This window comes from Lontra canadensis, unplaced genomic scaffold, assembly GCF_010015895.1.
Source record: "Lontra canadensis isolate GAN:19392208 unplaced genomic scaffold, GSC_riverotter_1.0 scaffold79, whole genome shotgun sequence".
Classification (NCBI taxonomy): domain Eukaryota; kingdom Metazoa; phylum Chordata; class Mammalia; order Carnivora; family Mustelidae; genus Lontra; species Lontra canadensis.
In genome coordinates, this window is record NW_022631073.1 from 636077 (window position 1) to 662378 (window position 26302).

General features: G+C 57.7%; 1 protein-coding gene across 1 annotated transcript in view; it reads left to right on the forward strand.

Annotated features, from left to right (window-relative positions):
* CFAP46 (cilia and flagella associated protein 46) overlaps nt 1-26302 on the forward strand; it is a 91050-nt gene that overhangs the window by 25293 nt on the left and 39455 nt on the right. The window contains exons 12-30 of the mRNA XM_032882193.1: nt 378-606; nt 723-843; nt 1968-2091; nt 2284-2414; nt 2929-3056; nt 3947-4080; nt 5247-5459; nt 6667-6832; nt 7139-7288; nt 7796-7903; nt 8150-8316; nt 15487-15618; nt 15988-16150; nt 20147-20231; nt 21482-21620; nt 21970-22153; nt 24557-24716; nt 24911-25116; nt 25960-26124. Of these exons, the coding sequence (XP_032738084.1) occupies nt 378-606; nt 723-843; nt 1968-2091; nt 2284-2414; nt 2929-3056; nt 3947-4080; nt 5247-5459; nt 6667-6832; nt 7139-7288; nt 7796-7903; nt 8150-8316; nt 15487-15618; nt 15988-16150; nt 20147-20231; nt 21482-21620; nt 21970-22153; nt 24557-24716; nt 24911-25116; nt 25960-26124 (2905 nt within the window). The remainder of the gene's footprint in view (nt 1-377; nt 607-722; nt 844-1967; nt 2092-2283; nt 2415-2928; nt 3057-3946; nt 4081-5246; nt 5460-6666; nt 6833-7138; nt 7289-7795; nt 7904-8149; nt 8317-15486; nt 15619-15987; nt 16151-20146; nt 20232-21481; nt 21621-21969; nt 22154-24556; nt 24717-24910; nt 25117-25959; nt 26125-26302) is intronic.

A 26302-nucleotide genomic window follows, 5' to 3' on the forward strand; every position in this document is an offset into this window, starting at 1 on the left:
GCTGAGACCAGAGCAGGGCCCCATCCCGGGAGGCAAATAGCAGACTTCTGTCGCGGGCAGCAGGCAGCAGCAGGCACGCAGGTGGGACGGGTCCGATGACCAGAGGCGGTAGCGGCAGCGTCACAAGCCTCCCGTGTCTGCTGAGCCCCTACCCAGCAGGTCCCACCGCACGGTTCCCCGTCCGCTGACCTGCTGCTCCTCAGCCCCAGAGCCCAGGCGCTACAGCTACCCTGCAGGCGCCTCCCTGCTTGTCCCCGAACGAGGCCTCCAGGCAAAGCCGGTGGGAGCCGAAGCACGCTGGGAAGCCCAGGCTCCAGGGGGGTCTCATGGCAGGTCAGCGCGCCCAGGCCTGCGTCACACCGTGCTGTCCTTCCCAGCCTCATGGTCCTGCTCCGCTGTCAAGTGCACATGGAGATGGCGCACATTGAGGAGGACGAGGACCGGCTGGAACCGGCCATCCAGCACCTGCAGAAGGCTGTGCTCCTGGACAGCCTCGGCCTCTACCAGGACACGCTCACCAGGGCCTTGAACCGGCTGCGCCTGTGCACCATGCTGTACCAGTGCCCCGAGCGTGCCGAGGACAAGGCCATCATGGCCATTGAGCAGGTGCTGACCCAGGCTCCGTGGGGCTGCCCAGGGATGGGGCCGGCCGAGCAGCCTGGGACAGGGTCCGTTTAGGTGATGTAGTGGCCCGCCCGTCACACCGTGTCTTCCCGCTGCAGGCAAAGAAGGCTGTCCCCAAAGACAGCGTCAGGAAGAAGCGGGCTCTCTTGGTGAACGCGGGCCTGGCACTGGCCCCAGACACCTTCCAAGTTGTGCTCGACAGTGAGAATGAGGCCAAAGGTACGCGCTGCCTCGCCTGTGGAGCCCAGCGTGTTTCTGCTCAGGAGCCGCCCTGAGCCCCCTGCCGTCCGCAGGCTGACCCCCCAGCCCAGCACGTGGGGACCAGGCTGCGCCCCACCCGAGATCTGAACCCGCCCGTCCCGGCCTTGACATGCGTGCAGTCTGGGTCTCAGCTCGGCCGCTGTCCCCAAGGACCTTGTTCATGGCAGGACTGACCATCATGCGCTGGAGGCCAGGGCTCCTGACCAGGGGTCCGCAGGGCTAGGAGCTACCCCCGGGGCTGGGCGGAGGGTGGCTTCAGCCCCCTTTGGCGTGCAGACAGCCGTCTTCTCTGTGTCTTCACACCATCTTCCCTCTGTACCTGCTTCTCTGGCTCCAGAGTTCCTCCCTTTTAAGGACATCTGTCATAACAGATTAGGGCCGGCCTCACGATCTCATTTTAACTGGATTGCCCCTGTAAAGACACAAATAAGGTCACTAGGGTCCTGGGGTTAGGGCTTCATCGCATAGTTCTGCCCACATCACTGACGTGCCCAGTGCATCACATCCTGTAGATGGCAGGGTCGTGCCTGACTGTGGAGCCCACCCAAGGCTCTGCCCCCGCGGCTGGCATGCCCCGGCGCTGGGGAGAGGACTGCTCTTAGGACGTGGCCTTCTGTTGGCCTCAGGCTTCTCCGGGGCCTGGTGGTGCCACCTTGGGTTTCCACCTTGCCCCGGCCAGTGTGGGGCTGTGTTGGCGGTCCTGACAGCTCTGATGAGCCAGCGTGCTGCTGGCCTGCCAGTGACCCAGCTGAAGAGGGCCCCATGGCCCAGCCTGGTGAGGCCTTCAAGGGGCTCCTTGGGCCAGCTGCCAGCGGTGGCTGGCATGTTGGCTGAGAGGGGGCAGCACGTGCACACGCCCTGTGCCACTGGGCACGGCCCACCACCCAGCAGACCGCAGGGTTGCGGGGTGGTTGGGCAGGGGCCGGGGTGAGGGAGAGCCCCCCAGACCGCGGAGCCCAGGCTGCTGGGCACGGTGGCTGTGCTCACGGCGCAGGGTCCCCAGGACAGAGACACAGCTCCTCCCAGTCCTGTGGTCCCCGAACATTGTGACGTGAGCCTGGCATCTCCCCGTCTACCCTCAGTGTCCATGGGGAAAGTCAGGGGCCGCTTCACCTACCTGTTTGCGAAGGCACGGCACCACATGGTCAGCGTGGACAAAGCCGCTGGGCACCTGCGGCGTCTGGGGACCGAGAACGACAAGGAGAGGTGGGTGATATGGCACAGGCGTGGGCACCGGCTGGGCTGGGTTGTTGGGATGCATCTGTGGGGCAGATGGTCCTGAGGGAAGCACGTGGGGCACCCGCCGCCCCATTGCGGGTCCACCGGGCGGCCCCTCGCGCTGGGGGGTCCTGATGTCGCCCCTGCTCATGTGTCCACCTCCTCCCGTCCGGTGAGCAGAATCCAAATCTGGGCGGAGCTCGCCAAAGTGTCCCGGAAGCAAGGCGTGTGGGACGTCTGCCGGGCGGCGAGCCGCTTCTGCCTCCTGTACGACAACGTCAAGGTGAAGAAGCTGGCGCGGCTGAAGAAAGGTACCCGGGCCCGGTGCCTTGGAGCTGCGGGCAGTGGCTGGGCAGGGGCTGTCCGCACGGTGCTCGGTGGGACGGGCTCCCGCCAGAGGCCGGGGTCCAGGTCGGTGCGCCCATGCTGGACCCCAGTTCACGGGGACCCGTTGGGCTGGAGGGCAGGGGCGACGTGAAGGTGGGGGCCGATCTGGGCCAGTGGGCTTCTCGGGAGTGTGGGGGTGGCTCCCTGCAGCAGCTCTGATCTAGGGGGCACTTAGGACACAGGGACGTGCCAGGGGTCCCACGTGGTCGGGGACTTGGGTGCCGCAGGCTTGGGGGGCAGGGCTTCTCGAGAGGCGAGACTGCGTGAGCCAGACCAGGAACGCATTGTCGGTGGCGGGGGGGGGGGCTTTCCCACCTCCCTGGGGGGCCTGCCCATGGGGGTTTCCTCCGGCCCCTTCCGGCCGGGAATCCCTGTATGTCGTTTGCTAGTAACGACGAGCATGTCCGACCAGAGCTCCAGCGTCGCGCTCTCCCTCAGGAAAGAAGAGGAAGGGTGGAGACAGCCCGGCCCAGGACACCGGGGGCCCGTCGGAGGTCACCCTGCAGAGGCAGGCGAGCCCCAGCCTGCTGCGCACCTTTGCGGAAGTGGGCTTCATCAGCGCGGAGGTGCGGCCCTGCCCCGCGGCTTGGGCTGCGCACTCAACCCCCCGACCGGCTCCCGAAGCACCGGGCGGAGGAGGGGCGCCTCCCCGGGTTCACAGATGGGTCACGATCTTGTGTCAATCCACGTCCTTCCGTGGAAGCCCTTTCTGCGTCTGTGGCCGTTTCACAGGCACGGAGGCGATGGCTGTGCTCTCGGGGCGTCCCCTCAGCGGCTCTCTGCGTGGGCTGTGCATTTCCTCTGCTCTCACCGGAGCAGGGCTGGACCCTCTGGGGTTCACTGGTGCGTCCCGCAGTGAGCACACGCAGACCCCAGGGTCGGCGCCGGGCTGGGACCGCGGTCTCCACCGCACCGCCTGCCCCTCCTCCCAGGGCGGCGTCGCTGCTGACCTTCCGTAGCGTCATCGTTCTCGGGACCACCTTGGCCTGTTCGTCTTGGGGTCAGTGGGGGATGTGGCTGGAGCCCTCACTGGATGATTGTGTCTGGGCCATGAGCTGGGGACACGGGGATGCCTGGGGCAGAGCCCGGTGCGGGGAGCCGACAGCCGGTGGGGGCAGGAGCGTCCCGACCCCACCCCTGTGTGCGGCCCCTCCGCCCGTGCCGGTGCCCTCAGCAGCCACCAGTGTCTGTGCACACTCGTGGGGTGACTGGGGAGCAGACGCTCAGAAGTGACGTCCGAGGGATGGCGTGACCGGGACGGTGGTCCTAGAACGGGGCCTCCTCTTCCTGAGATGCCGTATGTGTGGGGGACATGGGGCAGATGGGGGCTGGGGAGGACCCTCAAGAAGACCACGGGTTCATCACAGGGTCTGCCCCCCTCAGGCCTGACTGTGCGTCCCCCCCGGCGCCTGGTGCCCTCGCCGGTGACCGCTCGTGCTGCACGCTTCCTTCGCAGGCTACGGTGCACTTGCTGCGCTCGGAGGGTGTGGAGCTGAACAACCGTCCCCGCCCCCCGGAGGACCTGAGCCAGCACTCAGCCGGCTACACGGTGGAGTCCCCAGAGGACAATGCGCAGTGGATCACGTACCAGTAGGTGGCCCGAGGGGGCCCAGGCGACCCCCGCAGCTGCGGGCACGGCTTGGCCACGGAGTGCAGGCTGGGGGGCCGAGGGCGGCCGGGCCCAGACTCGGGGTGTCTGTGCCCAGACCAGGGCCGTTGCTTGTGTTGCGTGTGACACACGTGGCTCCTCCCAGTCAGTGTGTTACCAGAGACGGAGTGCGGAGGGGAGCGGCTCTGCTCACGGGAGGAGCCGTGGTCAGCTCTGCCCGTGGCGTCTGGGCCTCAGTCATGGTGCACGTGGACAGGAAGGAGCACTTTGTGTACAACAGCCCAGAAGATGTGCCACGTGAGCTGCGGCCACGGAAGCATTCATAGTTCGCGGTGCTGGTTTAACGGTGGTGGGTTTTAGTCACGTTTAGTCTAAAGCTGAGTATTCCTGCAAGAGAACGTGGTACCGAGTGGGCGTCAATGTGTCTTGCAGGAGCCGCGACCCTTCTCCCTCACTGGGGGGCCGGTGAGCCGCTCCCCCGCGGGTTCCACACCGTGAACAGGCTCCCGTGGAGGGCGGCCCCCGCGTTTAGCGCTCGGAATGTTTGTCTTGGTGTTTGTTATGTGGACGGCATCTTTGCCTCAGTCCTCGGGGTATCCCACGGAGCACGGCCCAGGGCCCCGTCCCTGGGAGCCTGCTGCCACGTGGCAGGGGCCTGCCTGTGCTGCAGGAGGCTCAGTAAGCCACGGCCCGGGCCACGCCTCACCCACGAATGTTTCTGTACAGCCACGTGTCGAGTGTTTTTGACGTATTAAAAGTCTGTGAAGTAAAATAGAGAAAAATGGGCAACAGAGACTCCACGGCTTACAAAGCCTAGGGTACTTGCCATTTGGCCCCTTACCCTAAGGCGTTGGGACCACAGGTTCAAGAGAAGGGGCCGTCCCGCAGAGGGCGAGGGGCGGCTGGTGGCCCAGACCGAGGTTTGAGGTTTGGGAACTCAGTGCCGAGGGAGGACGTCCAGCTGGGGGACGGGATATGCTGGGCAGGGCAGCGCCCCGGGTGGGAACACGGCGGGTTCCAGCAGGCAGCCCCGGCAGGGGCACCTTTGTGACCCCAGATGCCGCGGAGAGCTGGGCCGTCAGCAGGTGTTGTGTTTGCGTCTGTGACGCCGTCTGAGCAAGGGCTCGGCGGGCTGTGCTGTCCGCAGGACCTGGATCGAGGGTCTGTCGCAGAGCGCCATGAACAGCTGGCTGCGGTCCGCCGAGATCGGACGAGAGCTCCAGGAGGGCTGGATCGTGCAGAACGCGGTGGTCTACGTCCTGAACCACAACTACCACCTCATTGTGGCCGGGAGGCAGAGGGAGCTCGTGGACACCTTGGACCACCTCCTGAGCATTGTCAAGGCCACGGGCCACAGCGGGTAGGTGTGGCCCATGGATGCTTCGTGCACTCCTGACCTCTGGGGCTGTCCCCCTCCTGATGCCCTGAGACTTCGATTCAGGCCTGGCAACTCTGGGGTCACATGTGGGTCTGTTGTGGGGCGGGTGCCCCGAGACCCGCCCCCATGGTCCGTGCCGTCCTTCCAGTGAGTGGCGGGGCTGCGGTGGGCTGGTGTGTGGCGGTGATGGGGACGCGGGGAAACCTGAGGGCTGCTCAAGCCAGCACAGGCTCTGTCTCCGAGCTGTGCGCCCTGAGCAGAGGCTCACCTTTGCCCCCACAGCGCCCCATGCAGAATCCCGCCCGCCTCACTGTTTTCCAAACTGAAGGATTTTAAGGAACATTTGCTGAGACCCGAGTCCCCTAGGAGAAGGGACGGAAAGAGCAACCCCATCTAGGAGTCTCGCGCTGGTTTCGGGGAGGGTCGGAGAGGGGTAGGATCTGTGCCTGTGATTTCTTGTCCAGCTGGACGTGAACGAGGAGCTAAAACGAGACATTGGAAAGCATCAGGTCTGGTCAGGGTTTTCTGACAGGGATGACGCTTGCGAACTCTCTTTTCTTGTTGTTGGTTTGGCGTTTGGTTGGAGCAATAAGACGTGAGTTTCGCATTGGAGGCTGAGGTAGAGACGTTGCTGTGGGTCGGGACGCGGCAGCATGTGGGGATTTTTTAAGTGACAAGTAACAAAAGTGGGCCTTGAGACCCAGAGCTGCTCAGCAGGCCCTGGGACGCCCCTCCGACTCGAGCGCCCACTTGGACCCCGTGGACACCCACTTCTCCCCTCTCGGCCGCTCTCCTGCAGATTGCTGCTGTGGACGGGGAGCAGACTTTGAGTCCCTGATTCTTGACACAGGGAGGCCATTTCAACAATTCTAACCTGAGCCACGACTGGGCCGGATGGACAGATGTCCCAGCCCTGAGGAGCCCACCCACCTGGCATGGGGGGGCCCTTTCAGTGCAAAGGCCACCTGCAGTGGGGGACTGAAGTGTCCCCAGTGTGGCCCTCGTCATAGCCAGCGTCCCCTGGACGGTCTGAGAACAGCCCCATGGCCTAGGGCTAGAACCACGAGCGCCTGTCGTTTGGTCCCGTGAGATGGGGGCCGGGACTCCTGAGGTGCCCGCGTCTCCTGAGGCCCCACGTCTGCCTCTGTGCGAGCGGCCGCGCCCTCACCGCCGGCACGTTGCTTTCCAGACACCCCACCGTGCTGGCCATGCTCTGTAACACGCTGGCCCGAGGCCTGATCATTAAGTGGATTCCAGCCCACGTGCCAGAAAAATCGAAAAGACCCTTTCGCTCAAACCTGTTTCACGCCCCACTGGACTCGGTGGCCAGCTCTGAAGTCAGGACCGCCGTGGAGGTAGAAGCACCCCACGCGAGGCCGGGGGACCCGCGCCCGTTAGCGGAGGTGACAGGTGGCAGAGCAGCTGGGAGCTGGAAGCGGGTGCGGGCAGGGAGGGGAACGTGCAGAGCCCTGGATGTTCTGGGGACGCTCCGGGCCCCCGGGGGGAGGGGCTCGGGCCGCCAGCGTCGGGACTGGTGTCTGCTTCAGCCACCGATGCGGCCTGACCCGGAGCCACGTGCACTTGCTTTCACATCATTTGGGTCTTGGCTCGGGCTTTCCTGTAACGTCCGGGCCCCGTGAGCAAGGACCTGTCGGCTTTAGGTCTGCGAGTTTGCCCTGAGCCTGACGGACGGGTCTGTGCCCGAGGAGGTGGTGCCCACCAGTGCCCAGCAGCAGCTCGTCGCCACCTGGGTGAAGGGGAAGCAGCTGCTGCAGCAGCAGGTCGGGCCGCGGCTGGGCGTGAACGAGCAGGTGCCGTGGCCGCGGGGCGCGGGCCAGGGTCGGGGGGCCCCGGGGGCCCGAAGGGGCTGGTCCCCATGCGCCCGGGCCAGCTGGGTAGGAGCCTCCTGCTGAAATCTCCCCCACGGGACGGTGGCGCGCGTGGGGGCGCGCTCCCTCATGCTGTAGAGGAGCCCTGCCCTCTGGGAAGGTCTGTCCCCAGCGAGGTCACTGCCGTGGGCCGCAACATCCTCTCTTTAGTTCTGTGGCCTTACCTAGAGGCGCACCCAGGCCAGAGGGAGCCACCGAGACTGTGGGAGTGGGGCGGGGGCCTGCAGCCTCTGCTCCCACAGACGGGGACCCTGGGCTGCGGAGCAGGTGGAGCCGCACCCGGCCACGGCCCAGCCCTCCTGCCTGCTGGCGGCTGAACACGGATCTTGGAGAGACCCTCCGGTGGCTCTGGTCCTTGCCGCTGTGCTGCCGTGTCCCGGCGTGTCCCGGCACCCCTGGGCTGGAGATGCTTATGCTTCCTTCCCCCAGAGTCCCAACGAGGACATCAACTCGGTGATGCAGGTCCTCGTCGCTCTGGAGATGTACTCCTGCAACGGGCTGGGCCTCATGGACTTCGCCGTGCCCCCCCTGGCCCAGGTAGGAGTCCCCTGACCCGAGGCCGCTCATTGGAACCTGCGGCTCCAATGTGGAGCCAGGGTCAGGGGGCCTCGCCTGAGGGGGCAGACTGGCGCCCCGGGGCGTGACCCTGTCATTGCCACAGCACTCAGCACCGGGGTGCGGGGCACCCGGTTTGGGCCCGTGTGGGAGCTCCCCCGAGTGCCTCCTCCGCGCTCGGCGCCGGGCACGTAGCCGCGCTCACACGTGCCTTCCCCCGCCCCGAAGCTGGTGAGGGTGGCGTCCGAGTGCAGCTGGCCCGACCCGCTGGTGGAGCTACAGACCCTGATGCGGCTCACGCACCTTGCCCACGCGGCACACGACTACGAGCTCACCATGCTCTGCTCGCAGAAGGCCACCCACATGGGCATCAGACACCTGCGGGCGTGCAACCCGTGAGTGCCCTCCTGACCTGACTCGCTGTCCCGGGGACGCTCATTTCCCGGTGGCTGGGGGGGCAGGGACGTCCCGCGGAGCCTCCGTGTCGCACGTCAGTGTGCGGGGCCAAGGAGCAAGGTCGGCAGGGGTCACCGAGCAAGACACCCACCCCTCGCCAGCCTCACCAGCTGCGACGTGAGGGGCACAGAGGCAGGAAGGGGCTCCCGGCTGCGTCATGTGCCGCTCCCGATGGACCCAGAGCTCTGACTTGGTCCCTGAGTAGGCCACAGGCTGACAGCGGTCCCTGCCTGGCGCCGGCCACAGCTCCCCCAGGCCGCAGGCAAGCGGAGGCCTTCCCTCCCCGTGAGTGCGAGGCTGCCTCACGTCCGCTGCCGTGGTGAAAGTTTCTGAGGCGAGGACGGGTTTCCTTGAGGTTCTTTTCAGGCTCTTTTCTGGAAATGATGAAATCACGGACCCAAGCGTATGAAATCATTCGTGGCGGCCAAGCAGCCGGTCTGGCATTCCGAGGCCAAGCCCCAGCTGCTCCTGACAGCTACGCATCCCCGGGCTTGGACTGCGTCCCTGTCGCAGGCTGCCCGCTGCCACAGGCCATTGGGAGCGGTCTGTCCCACATGCCAAATTCCGGGGACGGGGATGGGGACGCGTCTGCCAGAGGTTGGCCGCTCCACGGCCCTCGTCAGACACGCCTGATGCACGTTTGGGGCCACAGGTGAAAGCCACCGAGACGTCTGCACGGCGCCGGCCAGCCCGTGGCCAGGGCCTCAGCGCGGGGCTGGCACAGTGCGCCCGAGGGCCCTGCGGCGCTGCCTCACTCCCCCCCCGGAGCAGCTCTCTGCTAGGCACCACGGCTCCCACGTTGATGGGAGAAACTGAGGCAGGTTGAGGGCGATTCACGGGCCCTGCCGGCAGGCGCAGAGCTGGGATGGGGCCCCAGCGTCTGGCTCTACAAGCCCACGCTCCTAGAGACCACTGGCGCCGCCTCTCGGACGTGAGCACAGCACCCTCTCTGTGAGCAGGAGCAAGCTGGCAAGTTCCAGAAGTCAGCCGTGGTCCCTGTGAGTGTGCGTCCCCAAGACGGGCGCCGCGCAGGGTGACTGACGGGACTTCCCGGAATGTGGGGCAGCTGGGGGCAGGAGAGGCTCCCCTCCCCTGAGGCGACTCCAAGGGCCTGGGCCCAAGGAACAAGGTCTGATTCTGGAAAGTCCTGGGAAAACCATCTGAATTGGACTAGGAACCCTCGTATCTGGTTAGTTCACATAGTTTCCCCCAGAATCAGACGTCGTGGGGGCAGCTCCCGTTCTGAGAACCCGCCGCCCCGCACACAGAAGACAGGCTCACACACTCCAGCCGCTGACTTTCCATTCTACCCCTACCCTGGGGGTGGCCACAGCGTGGTGACCGGGTTGGGACAGCCTAGGCCCCCAGGACCCGCCCTCCTCAGATGGGACGGCAGAGGCCTGGTGTGGGGAAGGGGCGGGTCGAGGCAGGAGACCCAACGTGAAGAGGAGCTCTGACCACACAGGGGCACAGGAAGCTCGCTCCTGGAGCAGCCAGGGGGGGACGGGGTAGACACACGGGGACCGAGGGGCGGTCTCAGGCCCTACGGCTTGAGGGCTGCAAGGAGACTCTGCCCACACTGGCTCCTGGGTGGCCTCCACGGAGCACCTGGCTGCCTGCAGGACGTGGGGCCCCAGGAGCGCCCATCCAGCAGCAGGTGGGCCAAAGCCCTGTCCCGGGAGCTCCCCAGCAGCATCCTAGCCACAGGCTTGAATAGGGAGAGTTACTGGGATGTACAATCGCACGATGGTCGGAGGAGAACATCGAGAAAAACCTTCCGGCACACCGGGAAGGTGCAGCGCTTGGAGGTAACGCACAGCATTGCTGTGGGACGGGAGCTGCACAGGATCGAGCTCTGCTGGGCACAAACTCGGTGCAGAAGAAGTGTGAGGAAATGTCATGGGAAATACATGAAAATGGACAGACGTACAGAACATGTGACAGAAGCTGGAAGACACGTGGGGAGTTTAACTTTCAGAACCGTAGCAGGAGCAGAGCGTGCCCTTGAGAAAGAAGTTTGAGATGGGCAGACACCCTACATCGTGAATGGCCCTGCCACCCACGAGCAGCAGGGCAGAGAAGAGACCCTCGCGTGTGGCCCCTGTGGACACGCCGAGTCACCACCAACAGTGTCCAACAAGGTCGCAGGAGACAGAAGGGCTGCAGGCTTCTGAGAACCCGTCACTGGAAGGTGGAGGGAAAATGGAGCTTTCTAGGTGGAAATAATTTTAAAAACCTAGAATTCTAACTCATCCAAACTTTTAGTCAAGTCTGGGTATGGAAAGCCATTTTTAGACGGGCAGAGACCTAGAATATACATGTGCCACACACCTGTTTTTAGAAAGTTCCTTGAAGGATATGCTCCAGAAAAACAAGGGAATAAACCAAAAAAGAAAAATGTGGGATGTTGGAAATAATAGTTTCAACCCAGAAAAGTTGTCAAGCTTTGCTGGCAGCTGAGAGAGCCACCTGTGTAAAGGACAGCGGGACAGAGTTGGCCTGGCGAGTGGGGGCAGTGAAGACGGGGACCTGACGTGTTGTGCCACAGGAAAATAATACAATGGAGAAAAGCCAGTTGGAAACTCCAGAAGACACAAGAGTCGTACACAGCTTGACTCCTCGGTGGAAAACATTTGCGTTATCATGGTGTTCACTGATATTTTAGTTTTAGGACTAACGTTTTGACAAAGGAAACCTCTTTGTGGTTATCAGGTCTGACAATACAAAAGTAGAAGTCCTGACGATACACTTTAGCAGGGCAGGCGAGTGTCTGGAAGGGAGGAGAATGGCTGTGGTAACGTCCTTGCTTGAGAAGGTGAGCGGTCGTGGGTCACCGGCTCAGGGTCCATGAGACCTGGAGCTGGTGTAACATTTTAAGGTACAAAGATGATGAATAGGGGAATTAAAGTCATGCTATAATCAACGATACTCCTAAGTTGGGAAGAGGGCAAAGGGGGCGTCTGAGTGACTTAAGCTCCCGTGGATGGCTGCCAGAGCTCCACAGGTAACGTGTGACGTCGGTCCGCTGGGCAGCAAGCGAGAGGCGAGGGTCCGGAGACCAGCATGTGCCTGCTGGCGGCCAGGGCTAGGTACGTCGCAATCATTCCCTCCGGGGAGCAGCCCTGGGAGCCAGGTAGGAGGCCCTTCTTCCCAGCCATGTGCAGGTGCCACCTGGATAGAAATTCAGAAGTTGTTTTGAAAAGAGACACTGCGGAGACGTTGTTGTAGGAGTTGGTTTGGGGGAGCTGCTGCCTTGGTCCTCCTGCCGTGGGGCTAAACGTCCTTCGCTGCTGGCTGAAGGCTGGTCAGGAGGGCGCGGCCAGGTAAGGAAGGACGTGGGCCCTGGCTTTGCCATTCTGCATCAGTGATTCTTAAATTGAGTTTTATCTTAAAATGACAAATCTTTTACGAAGATAAAAATTAGCTTCCAAAAACTCATTTGTAGAACGTCGCTGCCCTCTAGTGGTAACTGGTGTCCCTGCACCCTGTGGACTTGCCTACCCAGCCGCTGGGTTTGACTGCGGTTCTGACCGCAAGTCCAAGCACACGTGGTGCTGGCCGTGTCTGGGCGCGGTACTGGGCGCTAGGCGGCTGGAGAGAGAGACGGGAGCGCGGTGGTTCTGTAAGAGGTGCCACACTTGTAGTGATCTTTCTGGTCACTCAGAGCACTGGACCCTGAACCTGGGCAGGATCCATGGTCACACTCAGCCACACGGCGTGCACTGCAGATGGCTCATTTGTTTTACTTACACATATTTCAAATTTTTGTGCTAATTTTTCCATTTTGCTATTACTTGGAGAAACTGTGGGATTGGTCACAGAGTAATTTTATAAGAGCACTTACATTGAAGAGTAAATGTAATTTTTAGTTCCTAATGAAAAATTTCAGTTGCTAATCAACTCCTATTTTCACCTCCAAGTGTTCAGTTACTAGAATAATTTTCACATTCACACTATCAATGTAAACGAATATACATTAGTGAGAAATTTCATGTGGATCCCTAAAATAGACAGAAAATAGATTAAAAGGAAGTAGTCTAAGAGTATTTGGGACATTTCTACTTTGTTCAGCATTTTTATTTAACATAATCATCAATGTTGGGTCTTTATATAAATTTGAAAGTCCCTTTTCTACCATTTCTGGCCATGGTATAGTAACAGATATTATAGTCTTATTCTGTGAAAAAAAAAAACAACAAAACAAAACTGTAAGACTTAACAAAATACATGAAGTAATCATTTTTGGGCACTGGACGACAGATGGTCCAAAGCAGAAATTTTTGCAGGAGGGAACATAAAAGTGGGCTGGCTCCACATTCACACTCACTCTCTGCCAGGTGGGGTTGCAGGGCTGGCCTAACCAGCGCTGAGGAGTGGATCCCAGACAGAAGACATACTGGAGTGAAACAGGGATCCGTGTAGGGGGCTGCCCGGGCAGCAGGCATTTGCAGGGTGTGATGTGAGAGAGGAGGTTCCTGGACAGAGCATGTGTGCTCACAGGCACTGACATGTGGGCTCTAAGATCAAGAGAGATGGTGGAATTGACCAACAAGGGTCGGGGGGGGCTTCACTGAACTTGCCAGGCATTCACGGAGATCACACCTTAAGAATAGGGCTATAAGGGCTACTGTAGACTTGCCCTAAAAAGCCTCCCTCAGATCTTGAGAAGATAAGCGGAACCGCCACTAGATTAACTGCCTGTCAGAAGAAAACCCAGCCTTCCTTTCAAGGAAGGCAACACCACCCACACTCTCACCAGTGTACTCTCAACAATATAGCCCTTAAGTGTCCAACATAAGATAAAAAATTACTAGACACATGGGAAAATGAGAAAATGCCCTTCCATACCAGGAGAAAACACAGTCAATAGAATAGAAACAGATGCCTGTGTGGCTCAGTGGGGTTAAGCATCTGTTTTCAGGGCCGGGGACTGAGCCCCACATTGGGCTACCTGCTCAGTGGGAAGTCTGTTCCTCTGTCTCTCTCTGCCTCTCTCCCCTGTTCTTGCCCACATTTTCTCTCTCTGAAATAAAAATAGATCTTTACAAAATTGACTAGAAACAGTCAACAGATCCAGATATGACACAAATTTTGGAATTAGCAGACAACAAATTTAAAATTTAAAACAACTATTATAAATATAAGAATGTATTTTTAGTGGAAAAACTAGTGTACAAAGGGGGAATTTCAACATAGAAATGAAAAATGTTATGAACTAAGTGGAAACTCTAGGACTGACAAATATAGTCTCTGCAAACATTACTGGGAGAGCTTAGTGTCCAAACACTGAGGAAGTGGTAGTAACTCTGACGGCAGGTCAACACAGCACTGAAGCTAAAGCACAGGGAGAAAAGACAGAAAAGCAAAGTGCACATCACTTTAGCAGCACTCAGGGCAGAATCAAGTGGCCCAACACACACCTAATGGGAGTCTCAGGACAGAGGCAAGAAAGGGAGGCAGAAATATACGTACTTACATTTTCTCAAATTCAGTTAAAAACATCAACCCAGAGATCCAAGACTTTCAATGACCCCAGGCAGGATCAACACACAGAAAACCACACCATGTTCACTGTAGTCAGACTGCTGCAGACCAAAGGTAACGAGAAATCATTAGAAAGCGGTCAGAAGGCAAACAGATGCACTACGTACAGGAAAGCAAGGTCAAAACTGCAGACTTCTCTGCAGAAACAGTGCAGACTGCCTAACGTTTTAAATGCTAAAAACAAAAACAAACAAAAAAACCACACACACACACACACACACACACAGGCCCAAAAACCTGTCAATCTAGAATTCCATGTCCAAGAATAGCCTTCAGGAAATGAACTCAAAATCAAGATGTTTTAAGATAAATTAAAGGTAAAATAATCCATTCCTAGAAGAGATGCCAAAAGAAATTCTTCAGGCTAAAGGAAGATGATAGCAGGTGGAAAGTTGGCCCAAGAAGCTGTGGAGAGCACCCGTAGTGGTGAATGTGTGAGCAAACATGAAAGGCTCCCACCTTCAGTTCGTCGGTCCTTTAAAGGACACTTGCCTGTTTAAAACCAAAGTACATTGAATTGTGGAATTATTAATAAATGTAGAAGTAAAATGCATGACCACGATAGCACAAACAATAGGAATGAGGTACACAGAAGTTTACTGTTCAGAGTTTGGATGTCACCTGTGAAATGATAAGATGTTAATTCAAGATAGACTGTACTAGTTAAGAATGTATGTTGTGATCTCTAGAGCGAGTCCCTAAAAATAATTAAAAAGTATAACTAAAATCCAATAGAGGAGATAAAACGGAATGCCAAAAAATATTCAATTAACCCAAAAAAGTGGAGGAAAGGAAGAACATATGGGACGAAAGGACCGCAAAGCAAAGTGGAAGATTCCACCCCAACTGCATCCACACATCCACTAAATGTAAGCGGACCAGCTCTCCAGTTAAACTGCAGGGTTCACCCCACTGGATCCAATAAGACAGACCCAACTAGAAGCTGTTTTCAGAGACACTTCAAAAATAGACTCAGGTGGCCCATGGAGGGAGTCTACCTGGGAGCCAGTATATTTCTCTTAGAATAAATCCAGTACCCCCCCTAAGTGGAGTTTCAGGGATTTGCTCCCCTCCAGCACTGGACAGGGGGTGACCTCTTAGTGTATGTGGTGTTGTATGTGCACAACCCACAGTGTGGCTAAGATAGGAAACCTTGAGGAAGAAGGGATCCCACAACATTCTTGACGTTGCTTTGAGCTGAAACCGTATAGGACTGGGCTCTCAGCACACAGTGGACAGCCCCTGGGACCAGACACACTGGGGCACACGGGATGGGGCCCATGACTCTGGGTGGCACTTGGCCATCCTACAAGGGCAGGTCCTAGCAGACAGGCTTGTTGTGCTCACTTACTGCTGCTGTACGACAGAGACACGAGTGAGTCATTTCAACACCAGTTCATGATTCTTTGTCATGGTTCCGTGGGTTGACCGGATTCAGCTAGTTAGCTATGGCTTAGGGACTTTCATGAGGTTCCTGTGGATGCCCCAGGGCTCGTTCGCCTTCCTGCAGAGCACCTGTCTCCCCTGAAGGCCGTCCTGCATTTGAGGCCCTTCTCTGTCTCCAGGGTCGAGACTGAACTGGTGGCGGAGATGCTGAGCACCACAGCCTGCATCCAGGGCAGGAGCATCATGGAGAACCTGAAGGGGAGAAAGCAGCTGCGCCTGGCAGCCGCCAAGGCCTTCATAGAGAGTGCCAAGTACGCCGTGCCGCGCTCCGGGCCGGTGGTGTGGGGTGCACTCTGCGTGTGGGCGATGAGTGGCGACTGCAGTGCCACAAACTGATGGGCACTATGCTCAGTGGGGACTGCCGCTGAGGCCAGCTCTCCCTTGGTGGCCCCATGGCCAGGGCTATCTCACCCTTTGTGGTGACACCTACCCCCCCCCCACTTGGGCATGAGCAGGTCACCACAGGCCGCGTGGCCATTGGAGGGAGGGAGCGCCCGTTCGGAGGGCTTTTTCACGGCACCCAACCCCACCTCCTCCCCTGTAAATCCAGGAGCCTCACGTGTTGCTGCTGCACTGTCCATCCCTGTCTACACCTGGCCAGGTCAGGAATTCCCTTTCAGGTTTGGGGGCATTGCAAGGAGCAGCGCCCTGGTGATGGTGGCCGTGAGGCACTACTGGAACACCTGGCTTCCGTTCCTGTCCTCCGCAGCTAGCAGGAGGACAACCAAGAACGTCCTACAGCGGATCATCTGCATCATCAACAAGACAGAAGCGAAAAAGCAGGTGTGCTGTGTGGGGCCACGGCGGGGCAGGCCTCTCCCAGAAAGGGTGGGGAAGATCCCAAGGAAAGGCAGACCCCATGGAGCTCTTGAAACCAGGAACGTGAAGGCCAGCAGAGTGGGGGGCCCGGAGGACAAGGGCATTTCCAAAATCCCAGCTGGGCAAAACCCCACCCCTCCCTCCCTCCTCCCCTAGAGAACACTGACCCGTACCCAGAAAACTCCAGCAGGAGAGAGGAAGGGACGGAGGAGATGGGAACAGAGCAGGAGGCTCAGACAGTTGAGGAAAACCACAGAAGAGCCGGCGTCCTGGCCTGGCTCCACCCCATGCCCACCCCATCACCAGCATGGGCGGCCTTGGTAAATGCATCATCCCTGTGTGGCTCCCTCTGTCCACCAGCCCCTCAGGCTGGCAGAGCTGGGCCCAGACCCAGTTTGAGAGGGTGTGTGCAGGTCAGTGAGGACTGTCCCACTCACCTGCTGACCACGAGTGTCCTCTGCCCATCCTGGAGACTCCCAGCCCTAGGACTCAGCTCCCCACAGGGCTTCCAGCATCTTTCCTGTCTGCCAGGGAAGCCACACTCCTACCTGTAAACCCGCAGTTTTCAGCGGGATCCTTCCGAAATGAAGGCCTGCAGGTCCAAGTCGTTGGCGGACAGAGGTCCGTGCTCAGACCACGCAGGAGCCCATGATCTCAGCTTCTTGAGCCCTCAGTCCAGGCCCAGTGATGCCTCCAAGGCCAGCGGACAGACAGGCTCTGGGAGGTTTGGCGGGGACCAAAGTCAGAACGGAAGTCAGATGTTTAACTGACGGAGCCCCCCAGGGACCCCTATACCTCATTGTGGTTTTGATTTGCATTTCTCTTACAACTAAGGATAGGGCATCTTTTCATGTGCTTATTTTAGCTATCTGCATCTTTTCTTTGGGAAACATCTTTTCAAGTTCCTTGCCCTTTTTCGAATTGGTTTGTTTTTTGTTGAGTTGTAAAGAGTTCTCTGCGCATTCTGGTATTAATCCCTTATCAGACATAAGATTTGCAGATTTTTTCCTCCATTTGTTTGACTGCCTTTTCACTCCCTTGGTGGTATCTTCTGATGCACAGAGGTTCTTAATTTTGATGAAATTCAAATTTTTTTTTTCTTTTTGCCTAAGTTTTGGTGTCACATCCACGGAGCCATTGTCAAATCTAATGTCATGAAGAATTTTTCCAGTGTTTTCTTCTAAGACTTTTATAGCTTCACCTCTTGTGTTCAGGGTTTTTCCCCCACTTGAGTTAATTTTGGTATATGCTGTAAAGCAGGGGGACGGCTTTGTTCCATCGTGTGTGAAAATCCCATGTCCCAGCACCAGTTGTTGAAAAGGTTGTTCTTTTCCCATTGAAGGATCTTGGCGTCCTTGTCAAAACTCATTTCACCATTTACGGAAGAGTTTACTTCTGGGGTCTTTCTTCTATTCCACTGGTCTGTGTGTCTGTCGTAATGCCAGGGCCACACTGATTTGACAACTGTAGCTTTGTGACAAATTTTGGAGTCAGGAGCTAGGAGCCTTGCAAGTTTATTAATCCTTTTTGAGATTGTTGTGGCTACTTGGGGCCTACTTGCAATTCCACATGAATTTGAGGATTGGCTTTTCCATTTCTTCTAAAAACGGTGTTGGAGTTTTGAGGCGGGTGTGTTGAATCTTTAGATCACTTTGGGTAATATGTACAGTTGAACATGTTAAAGCCTTTCTATCCATGAACATGGATGTTTTCCCATTCATATAGGTCTTCCTTAATTTCTTTCAGGGATGTTTTCATCGTTTTTGGCAGATACGTCTTTTACCTCTTTGGAAGTATTTAATTCCTTTAGTATAAATGAATTTGCTTTCTGTCTTAGCTCTGGCTGCTGTAACAACACGCTGCATGACTGGCGGCTTACCCAAAAGAAGTTTGTGTCGTGTTCTTCTGGAGTCTGGAATTCTGAGACCAGGGAACCAGCGTGGCCCGGTTCTGGTGAAGGCCCTCTTCTGTCTTGCATCCATCTGCCTTCTTGCTGTGTCCTCCTCTGGGGGCAATGTGGGGACAGAGCAAGATCTCTTCTGTCTCATCTTATGGTCTTATGAAGGACCCTTCCCCTCATGACCTCATCTAATCCTAATTACCCCCCAGATAGCGGCACACTGGGGATGAAGACTTGTACATGTGAATGCGGTAGTGCTGGGGGACACAAGTAAGTGCACAGCACGTTCCTAGTTTCCTTTCTGGATTGTTAGTTCCTGGCATATAGAAAAACCATGAACTGTTATATTGTGTCCTACAGGTTTTCTAAGTTGATTTATTAGCTCTAATGATTTTCTTGGGAACTTTTTGGGATTCTTCTATATATAGGATCATATCATCTGTGAATGGGAGGGAGTTTCACCTCTTCTTTCCTTTTGGGAAACCTTTTATTCTTTTTCTTGTCTTGTTACTCTGGCTGGAATTCCAGTAGAATTTTGAACAGCAGCAGGGAAAGCATCTTCATCTCGTTCCTGGTCTTAGGGGAGGAGTTTCAGTTGCTCACCACTGAGCACAACGTCAGCTGTGGGGTTTGATAAATACCCTTCATGTGTTCAGAAATGTTCCCATCTTTCCCAGTTTTCTGAGATTTTATGAGAAGCTGTTGGATTGTGTCTAACGCCTTTCTCCATCAGTTGAGAAGATCGTGGAGTTTTTCTCCTTCGTTCTATTAACGATGTCTTACATTGATTGATGTTACGTGGTAGCACTCTCCTACTCCTGGGATGAACCCCACGTGGTCATGGATTTGATTCGCTAAATTTTGTTGAGGATTTTTCCCTCATCCAAATTCCTAATGGGTATTGGTCTATGATTTTTCTTGCTGTGTGTTTGTCTAGATTGCTCTCAAGGTAATGGTGTCAGAATCAGTTTGGAAGTATTTCTTCCACTTTAGTGTTTGAAAAGTTGAGGAGGATTATTGTCGATTGTGTAAACATTTGGTAGAATCCAACCACGAGCCATTGGGTCCAGGACTTTTCTTTATTGGGTGGTTTCTGATGATTGATTCAGTTGTTACTTGTGTACATTTGTTGGGATTTTCCATTTCTTGTGGAGTCAGTGTAGGCAATGTGCATGTTTCAAGGTATTTGCCCGTTTCTTCCAGTCTTGTAGTTGGTTGATGCGCGCTAGCCCACAGGGTTCTCCTAGAACCCTTCTTATCTCTCCAGGGTTGGCGTTGAAATTCCCACTTTCACTTCTGATTTTAGTTATTCGTGTCTTCTTTTTCTCCTTGCTAGTCTTGCTAAAGGTTTGTCAATTTACTTGATCTTTTCGTTGATTTTCTCTGTTATTTTTCCAACCTCTATTTTGCCGATTACTTTATTCTACCTGCCTTTATTACCACCTGCCTTCTGCTGGCGTTGGGTCTAGTTTGTTCTTTTTCTAGTTCCTTCAGGTGGAAAGTCCGGTTGCTCACTTGACATCTTTCTTCTGTTTCCATGTAGGCCTTTGCAGCTGTAAACTTGCCCCTGAGCGCTGCGTTTGCATCTCCTACAAGTCATTTGTGTTTGTTTAGAGCACGCACAAGCAGGGCAGGGACAGAGGGAATCCTACCAAGACTCCCTGCTGAGCATGGAGCCTGACGTGGGGCTCGATCCCAGGACCCTGAGCTCAGGATGGAGCCAAAACCGAACAGTCAGACTCTGACTGGGCCACCCAGGCATGCTTCTTAATAAGCTTTTTCTCCTGTGCTTTTGATCCCACTGATTTCAGTCTCTAAAATGGACTTGGACACTTCATGTCATTGGAAAAGCTGGGGTGTTGGGGGTGGTCTCTGCGTACGGGCTCACGGGCACTGGGAGATTCTTCTCCTGGGTGAAATGTGACTTCGCTTTTCATGACTTAGTATTTCAGACATTTAGTTGCAATTTCTGTAATTAGGTACTGAGCCAAATAAACCTCAAAACGGTGAAAGAGTAATTCACAACTTCCTGTATGTACGTCTCCTTGTTTCCACTGCAGGGAAAAGGGAAGGTGCTGCTTCTTCACCAGTGGCCTACGGCGGACTCCCACAGTGGAGGGATGACAGAAGGTCACTTTCTCCCAGGTTTGTAGACACAAGACAGACACGGCCGCAGGCACAAGGAGAGGCAAGTGCTCCGAGCCGAGCCATGAATTCGGACAGCCTTGCCTGAAGCCTGCTTAATCCGGACGGAGACCACGGGGGGTGTCGGCTCCTCACTTGGGGTGTGATGGGCAACAACCTCATGGAGCCCCATGGTGTGCTCAAGGACACCAACTAGGGGCCCTGTCCTGGACGCCCTGGGGTCAGGGCCCGCTCGCTCAGCCTAGTGGCTGCTGTGGGACCCAGCCCCTCTGATACCCGGCAGACTGGTCACAGTCTTGCACTTCCACACAAGGCGGAGATGTTGTCTTGCAAAACCAAACCAAAACACAAACTGAACTAGGACGTAAAACCATATTTAAGAATTCATGTTTAATTCTGCTGAGAAAAATAATCATCCGTATATCTGGCAGTATCTGCTGGGGAGTGTAAATGCTGAGGACAGTCTGGTCCCCGAGAACTTCAGGTCTGTCGGAGAGAGAAACTTGATTTAAAATAAGGAAAAGTAGGACCACGTGTTACTGACTTCAGAGCACTGAGCCCTGACAGTTCCCACAGGCTCCGGCGGAAGAGCACACCGGGGCTCCTGGCGCTGACGGAAGAGACGCGGGGCACAGGGCAGGACCCCCAGCCCCTCAGGCCTGAAAGGATAGGCAGGAGCAGCCCTTGTGGCCCAGTCCCAGAAGCTGACCAGCATCTCGGTCCCGCTGCTGGGTGTGGGCGGCAGGGACCCCGCAACTGAGAGCCCCTCGCTGGCCGTGCAGAGGCCATGGGGGCGCACAGGTCCCACGCAGTGGGTGCTGGTGCCAGCAGTGTCCCCGGCCATGGCCTTCGTCTGCTCCGGGGCCCACCAGGCAAACAGAGCCCCCACGGGTCCTGCACCCAAGGCGGGGCCTCTGCTCAGGTGGGACCCCGGGGTGTGGAAGCCAGGGCGCGCCCAGGGATGTGCGGTGGCAAGTCCACAGGACAGTTTTGTCTCCGTCCTCCGCAGGCCGCCTCCACACCTAAGGGCGCGGCCCCGGCCGCCTGATCTGTAGAGCCACAGAGGAGGGACCCCCGCAGGACCTGGGGTCCGGGGGCGCAGAGTCCGAGCTCAGCGGGGGGCGGGCGGCGCTCAGGAGGCACCTGCGGGCGGAGGAAGCTCCGTGGGGCTCAGTGAGGCCGACTGGGCTTGGCGGTGGGGCCTCGGGCCGCCCAGCCTGGGCCCCGCACACCGGCCCCTCCCACCGCAGGTGCCGAGGACGACCTGACGCTGCGCGCTGCGCTCTACGGGCTGCTGTTCCACTGCCACGCGGACCACGGAGACTGGGAGGGCGGCCTCAAGGTGCTGGACGAGGCCGTGCAGGTGCTGCCACGGACGGCCCACCGCCTGTGAGCGCTCCGCCCGCGGCCCTCCCCCGCCCCCTCCCCTCCCCCCCCCCGCCCCCCCCCCTCCCCCCTCCCTTCCCCCTCCCCGCCCCCTCCCCTCCTCCCTCCTCTCCCCTCCCCTTCCCCAGAACCTCCCTCCTCGGCTCTGGCTCTGCCGCCTTCCCAAGTCCGCTCTCTTTCCCCACCCCGAGGGAAATCAGCTGCACACAGATGCCGAGGAACTCGGCTCCGTTGTTTGTCTTTTGTCTTTGTCACTAGGAAAAGGGACACGAATTCCTTAGTTTCAGATGCATCATCTATATTTAATTGTTTTTCCTTCAAGCACTAATTTTTCTCTTTTGCTTTTTTTAAGCTTGATTTTTAAACATATGGTTATTGTGAAAGCCAGACTTGGCCAGAACTTCACAATGGAAATCCAGAAGTTCAAGGACGAGAGGGAAGATTATCAGGCACACATGTGGCGCCGTCTGGCCTGGAACTCAAGGAGCGTGTCCGGGCAGCTGGTCTGCCACCACAATGCCATCCGGGCGCTGCAGGTCTGACCGGGGCTTCGGGGGCTTGCGACTCAGCTTCTGGGGTAGAGACGTGACCCGTGGGGGGAGGCTGAGCCCCTCCTCGTCCAGCAGAGGAGTTGAGGGAGGGCATGTGCCCTTCTGATGGGTCAAGGGCGCTTGACAGACCGCTCTCTTCTATCGCACCTCCCCAGTGTGGAGGAACGCACCTGGCGGGCGGGCGTCCTCTCCTGCAGGGAATCCACCCGAGGAGGGGACGCCCGAGGCTGGACTGGGCTGCGGAGCGGGCAGGGCTCTGCAGCCTTCTGAGACTCCCCATGCCAACAAGAACCGAGCAGACTGGGAGTGACACGGGGGCAGAATTGGGGGAGGGGAGGTGCCTGGTGCAGAGCAGGTGGGACTCAGGGAAGGACAAGGAAGCCCTGGCAGGGGGGGACTGAGGTTGTCCTGAAGACGCTCCCCGGCCCCAATACCTGTTCCAGAGAGCACCTCTCGTGTCTCTCTCATGGAGCACGTCCTGCTGGAAGGGTTCTCGACTGAGCCAGGGTCCCAGGGGTGGGGCGACTCTCGGGAAGGAGTTAACTGGGACGGGTCAGGACACTGCTCTGTGTGGTCAATGCTGAGTGGTCGGTGAAGACCAAGGTCCCCATCAGGTTCACCGGGCCAGGCAGCGTGGCCCCCACTACTTCAGAGAAAGGCACCAGCCTTCTTGCAAAGGCTGTCCATCCCCATTGACCCCAAGTCCCCTCCTCCCGTGCTCCCTGTTCCTCAGGGGTACGAGATGTTTTTAGTAATTCACAAGGTCACAGTCATCACCACAGTCAACGGTACAATAGTTTATCACCACCCAGAAACCCCGTAGGTCTGTTCTCACTGTCCTTCCCACCGCGAACCCCAGTGAGTCACCAGTCCACTGTCTGCCTGTAAGGGTTTTTCTGTCTGGACATGTCATGCAAGTGCAGTTGCACAAGGTGAGTCCACTGTGACCGGCTTCTTCCACGCAGTGTAAGGTGTCCAGACCTCCTGTGTGAGGCCATGTGCGTGCTTTCGCCTGCTCAGGGCTGCTGCTCTCCCATCACACGGGTGTCTGTGTTCTTCCCGTGGGGACACACGGTCACGTTTCTCTTAGGCTCTGCCCGAGCGGCGTAACTGCGGGGCCCCGTGGGGTCTCCCCACCTAACCTTCCAGGAGTGCTTTCCCACCAGCTGGGTGAGGGCTCCAGTCTCTCCATGCCCGGGTGACACTGTCACCTGGCTGCCTGGTTCTAGCATACTGGCGGCGACGGAGCTATCTCATTGCATTTCCCGGGTGACTGACGCATGCATTTTCATACATGTATTGGCCATTTGTCTATCCTTTTTGGAAAAATGTCTGTTCTGATGCTTTGCCCAAGTTTTCATTTGGTTCTTCTTATCGTTGAGCTGTAGGACTTCCTCGTGCATCCCGGGCGCGACCCCTGATCAGATAAAAGATTTGTAAACTTTTTCTCTCCTTCCGTGTATTGTTTTTTTCAGCCTCCTCCCCCCACCACTGACTGAGGGGGGTGGCGGGGGCTCAGGGCTGGGCTTCCCTCCATCCACAAGCCTTCCTCCCTGATGATCTCAGCCAGGCTCCTAGGCTGAACGCCCCCTCCCCCCTGAGTCACCTCACAGCTTAGTGTCCAGCCTGGACCCCTCTCCCCTCGCCTCCCACACCCCACTGCCCGCCCGCACCCCTTCCCTCTCACCATGCATCAGCCCAACACCCGAAGTCGAACTCCTGCTCCTCGGCGCCCCCCTCCTCCTCCCTGCCTTTCCCGCCCCACAGACGGCGGCAGCGCCCCCTCCACTCGCTGGGGGTCAGGCATGGGGCGCCGCAGGCGGGAGGCAGAGGGGCCACTGGCCGGGCTGGCTCTGCTCTGGGAGGACGGGGGGGGGGGGGGGCAGCTCCACTGCCGCGTGCCGTGGTTTGTGACCTAGTCTGTGTACGGGCCGGGCCTCGGGCTGGGCTCTGGGGCTGCCCGAGGGATGAAGCCGCGTCTTCCCTGGCTCTGGAGCTTTGCTGAACTGCAGAACCATCCAGAGTGTGCCTCCCATACAGGTTTGAAGGCCCCTCTGAGGAAACAAAGCTGCTCACGGACCAAAGACAGCCCGGCTGAGGAGGCGGGGCGGGGGGGCCGCCGGGAGGGGCAGGTGGGCACAGGCCGGGGACTGGAGGACCCGGAGAGACTGCGCCAGGCTTTGGTCTTGGGACAAAACCATGAGCGACAGAAAGGTTCTAACGAGTGTGGGCGGCAGATGTCCCCCTAGCGGGTCCCGCCGCGTGGAGGCGGGTGAGGCCCACCACTGGCTTCCAGAAAAGGAAGCAGCGGACGCCGCCCTTCTCAGCGTTGGGGATGCTGAGTGGTAAGCGCGTGTCTCTTCTGTCTTTTTTTGCTTCGACCCAAAGAAACCAGAGAATGAGTGGCAGAAAGTTGAGTACATCCTGGAGCTCAGTGAATGGCTGTACCACAGGCAGTTTCCTATGGAAGATGTGATTTTCCACCTGAAGTGGGCGGTCGACATCCTGATGCTGATCACCCCGGCCAGGGACACACCTGAGGGGGCAGGTGAGGGTGCGGTCTGCTCTGATTCGGGGCCGGCCCGGCGTGGACGTGTCCTCGCGGCCTCCGCTGGGACCTGCGGCCGGGGCAGGAGCCCTGGGACGGTATCCCTGAGGCCGGCCCGGCCCCTGATGGCAGAGGATGCCTTCTAGAAGGGCCCGGTCAGGACGGCTCATGGCTGGGGCACCCCTGTGTTGCAGAGGAGCCACTGTCCACTCAGGAAGCCCCAGAAAGCATGGTGTCCAAGGACATGGGGACAGTCCCCGTGGAGGAGCTCCGGAACGTGAGACAGCTGGAGGCACTGGCTCGGGCCTACACCCTGCTGGCGCTGATGGTGTCCCCGAGTGCCGCTGGCTATGAGGAATATTGCCTCCTGGCCTACATGTGCCTCAGGCGCATCTGGCAGGTGAGGCGCCAGACTGCTCGCTGCCCCGTCCCCAGCTCTTGGCAGGAGCCAACACCTCCCCCTGCAGCCCACGGGCCTCGCCGTCTGGTGCAACCCACAGACAACAGCCCTGCCCCCACTGCAGTGGCCAGGGACACTCTTCTCTGAAACACACCACCACCCCGGCCCATCCACCACGAAGTACCCCAGGGCAACGGTGTGTGTGGGGGACAACCAGCCCATGCTTGCCTCTGCCTGCCCCTCGGCACTCTGGCCCTCAGCTTCCAGAACCTTCTTCTGTGCATCCCCCGTCCCCACCATCTCTTTACAGGGCCCTCCCAGGGCAGCTCTTGGAGCTTCTGGTTCTCGAGGACATTTGAGGGCAATGCCCCCGACCCTCCCAGCAATGTGCCTGGGGGACAGTGGGACTGTCACCCCTTGGCAGTGGGAAGAATGAGACAGACTGGGAAGGCATCTTTGGTCTTCAAGATGCCCCAGTCCACTCTCCCACCGTCCACAAAACAAGGATTCTTTAACACTTCTTTTAGGAGAACAGCTAAAATTTCTACGTGTTCTCAATTAAAGACATGAACTCACTTCATGGAGGTGACAGGCACTCCTTGGAGGTCGGCTCTGTGTCCCTGCTGGTCCGGCATCCTGGAGACTGCAGTGTCCCATCCACTGAGGGACACTACATTCCCCTGTGCTTGGGGCAGGCTCACTGGTGTGGCCCTGGTGCCTGAGTAGACACCAGGTTGCCCCTCAGAGCCGTAGGACCACTAGCCGCCCCTCAGATCTGAGCAGGTGCAGGAACGTGTGCACAGCTGCTCTTAACGGTGCGAATCCGGATTTCATTTTCCGCAGGTGTCTTTATTAACAGCAGAAAAAGCAATTTCAGAAAGTAAAATTCTAGAAGCAACAGTCAGCTCACCTTTGTTATTGCCTAAGAAAGAGAAGGAGAAGAAGAAGGGGAAGGAAAAAGAGAAGGAGAAGGAAAAGGACAGAGAGAAGAGCAGAGACCCCAAGCAGGTACCGCGCACACATTCGAGTGTGGGATGTGTCTGGGCCCCCCAACAGCAGCAGGCCAGGGCCACAGACTGGGTCCACGTGGCTGGGCCTGGACACACCCAGGCTGTGGGGCCTGATGGACCCCCTGTCCCTCAGTGTCCTCTTCCGTAAAGTGGAGGACACCCCCGGGCTGTTAGGA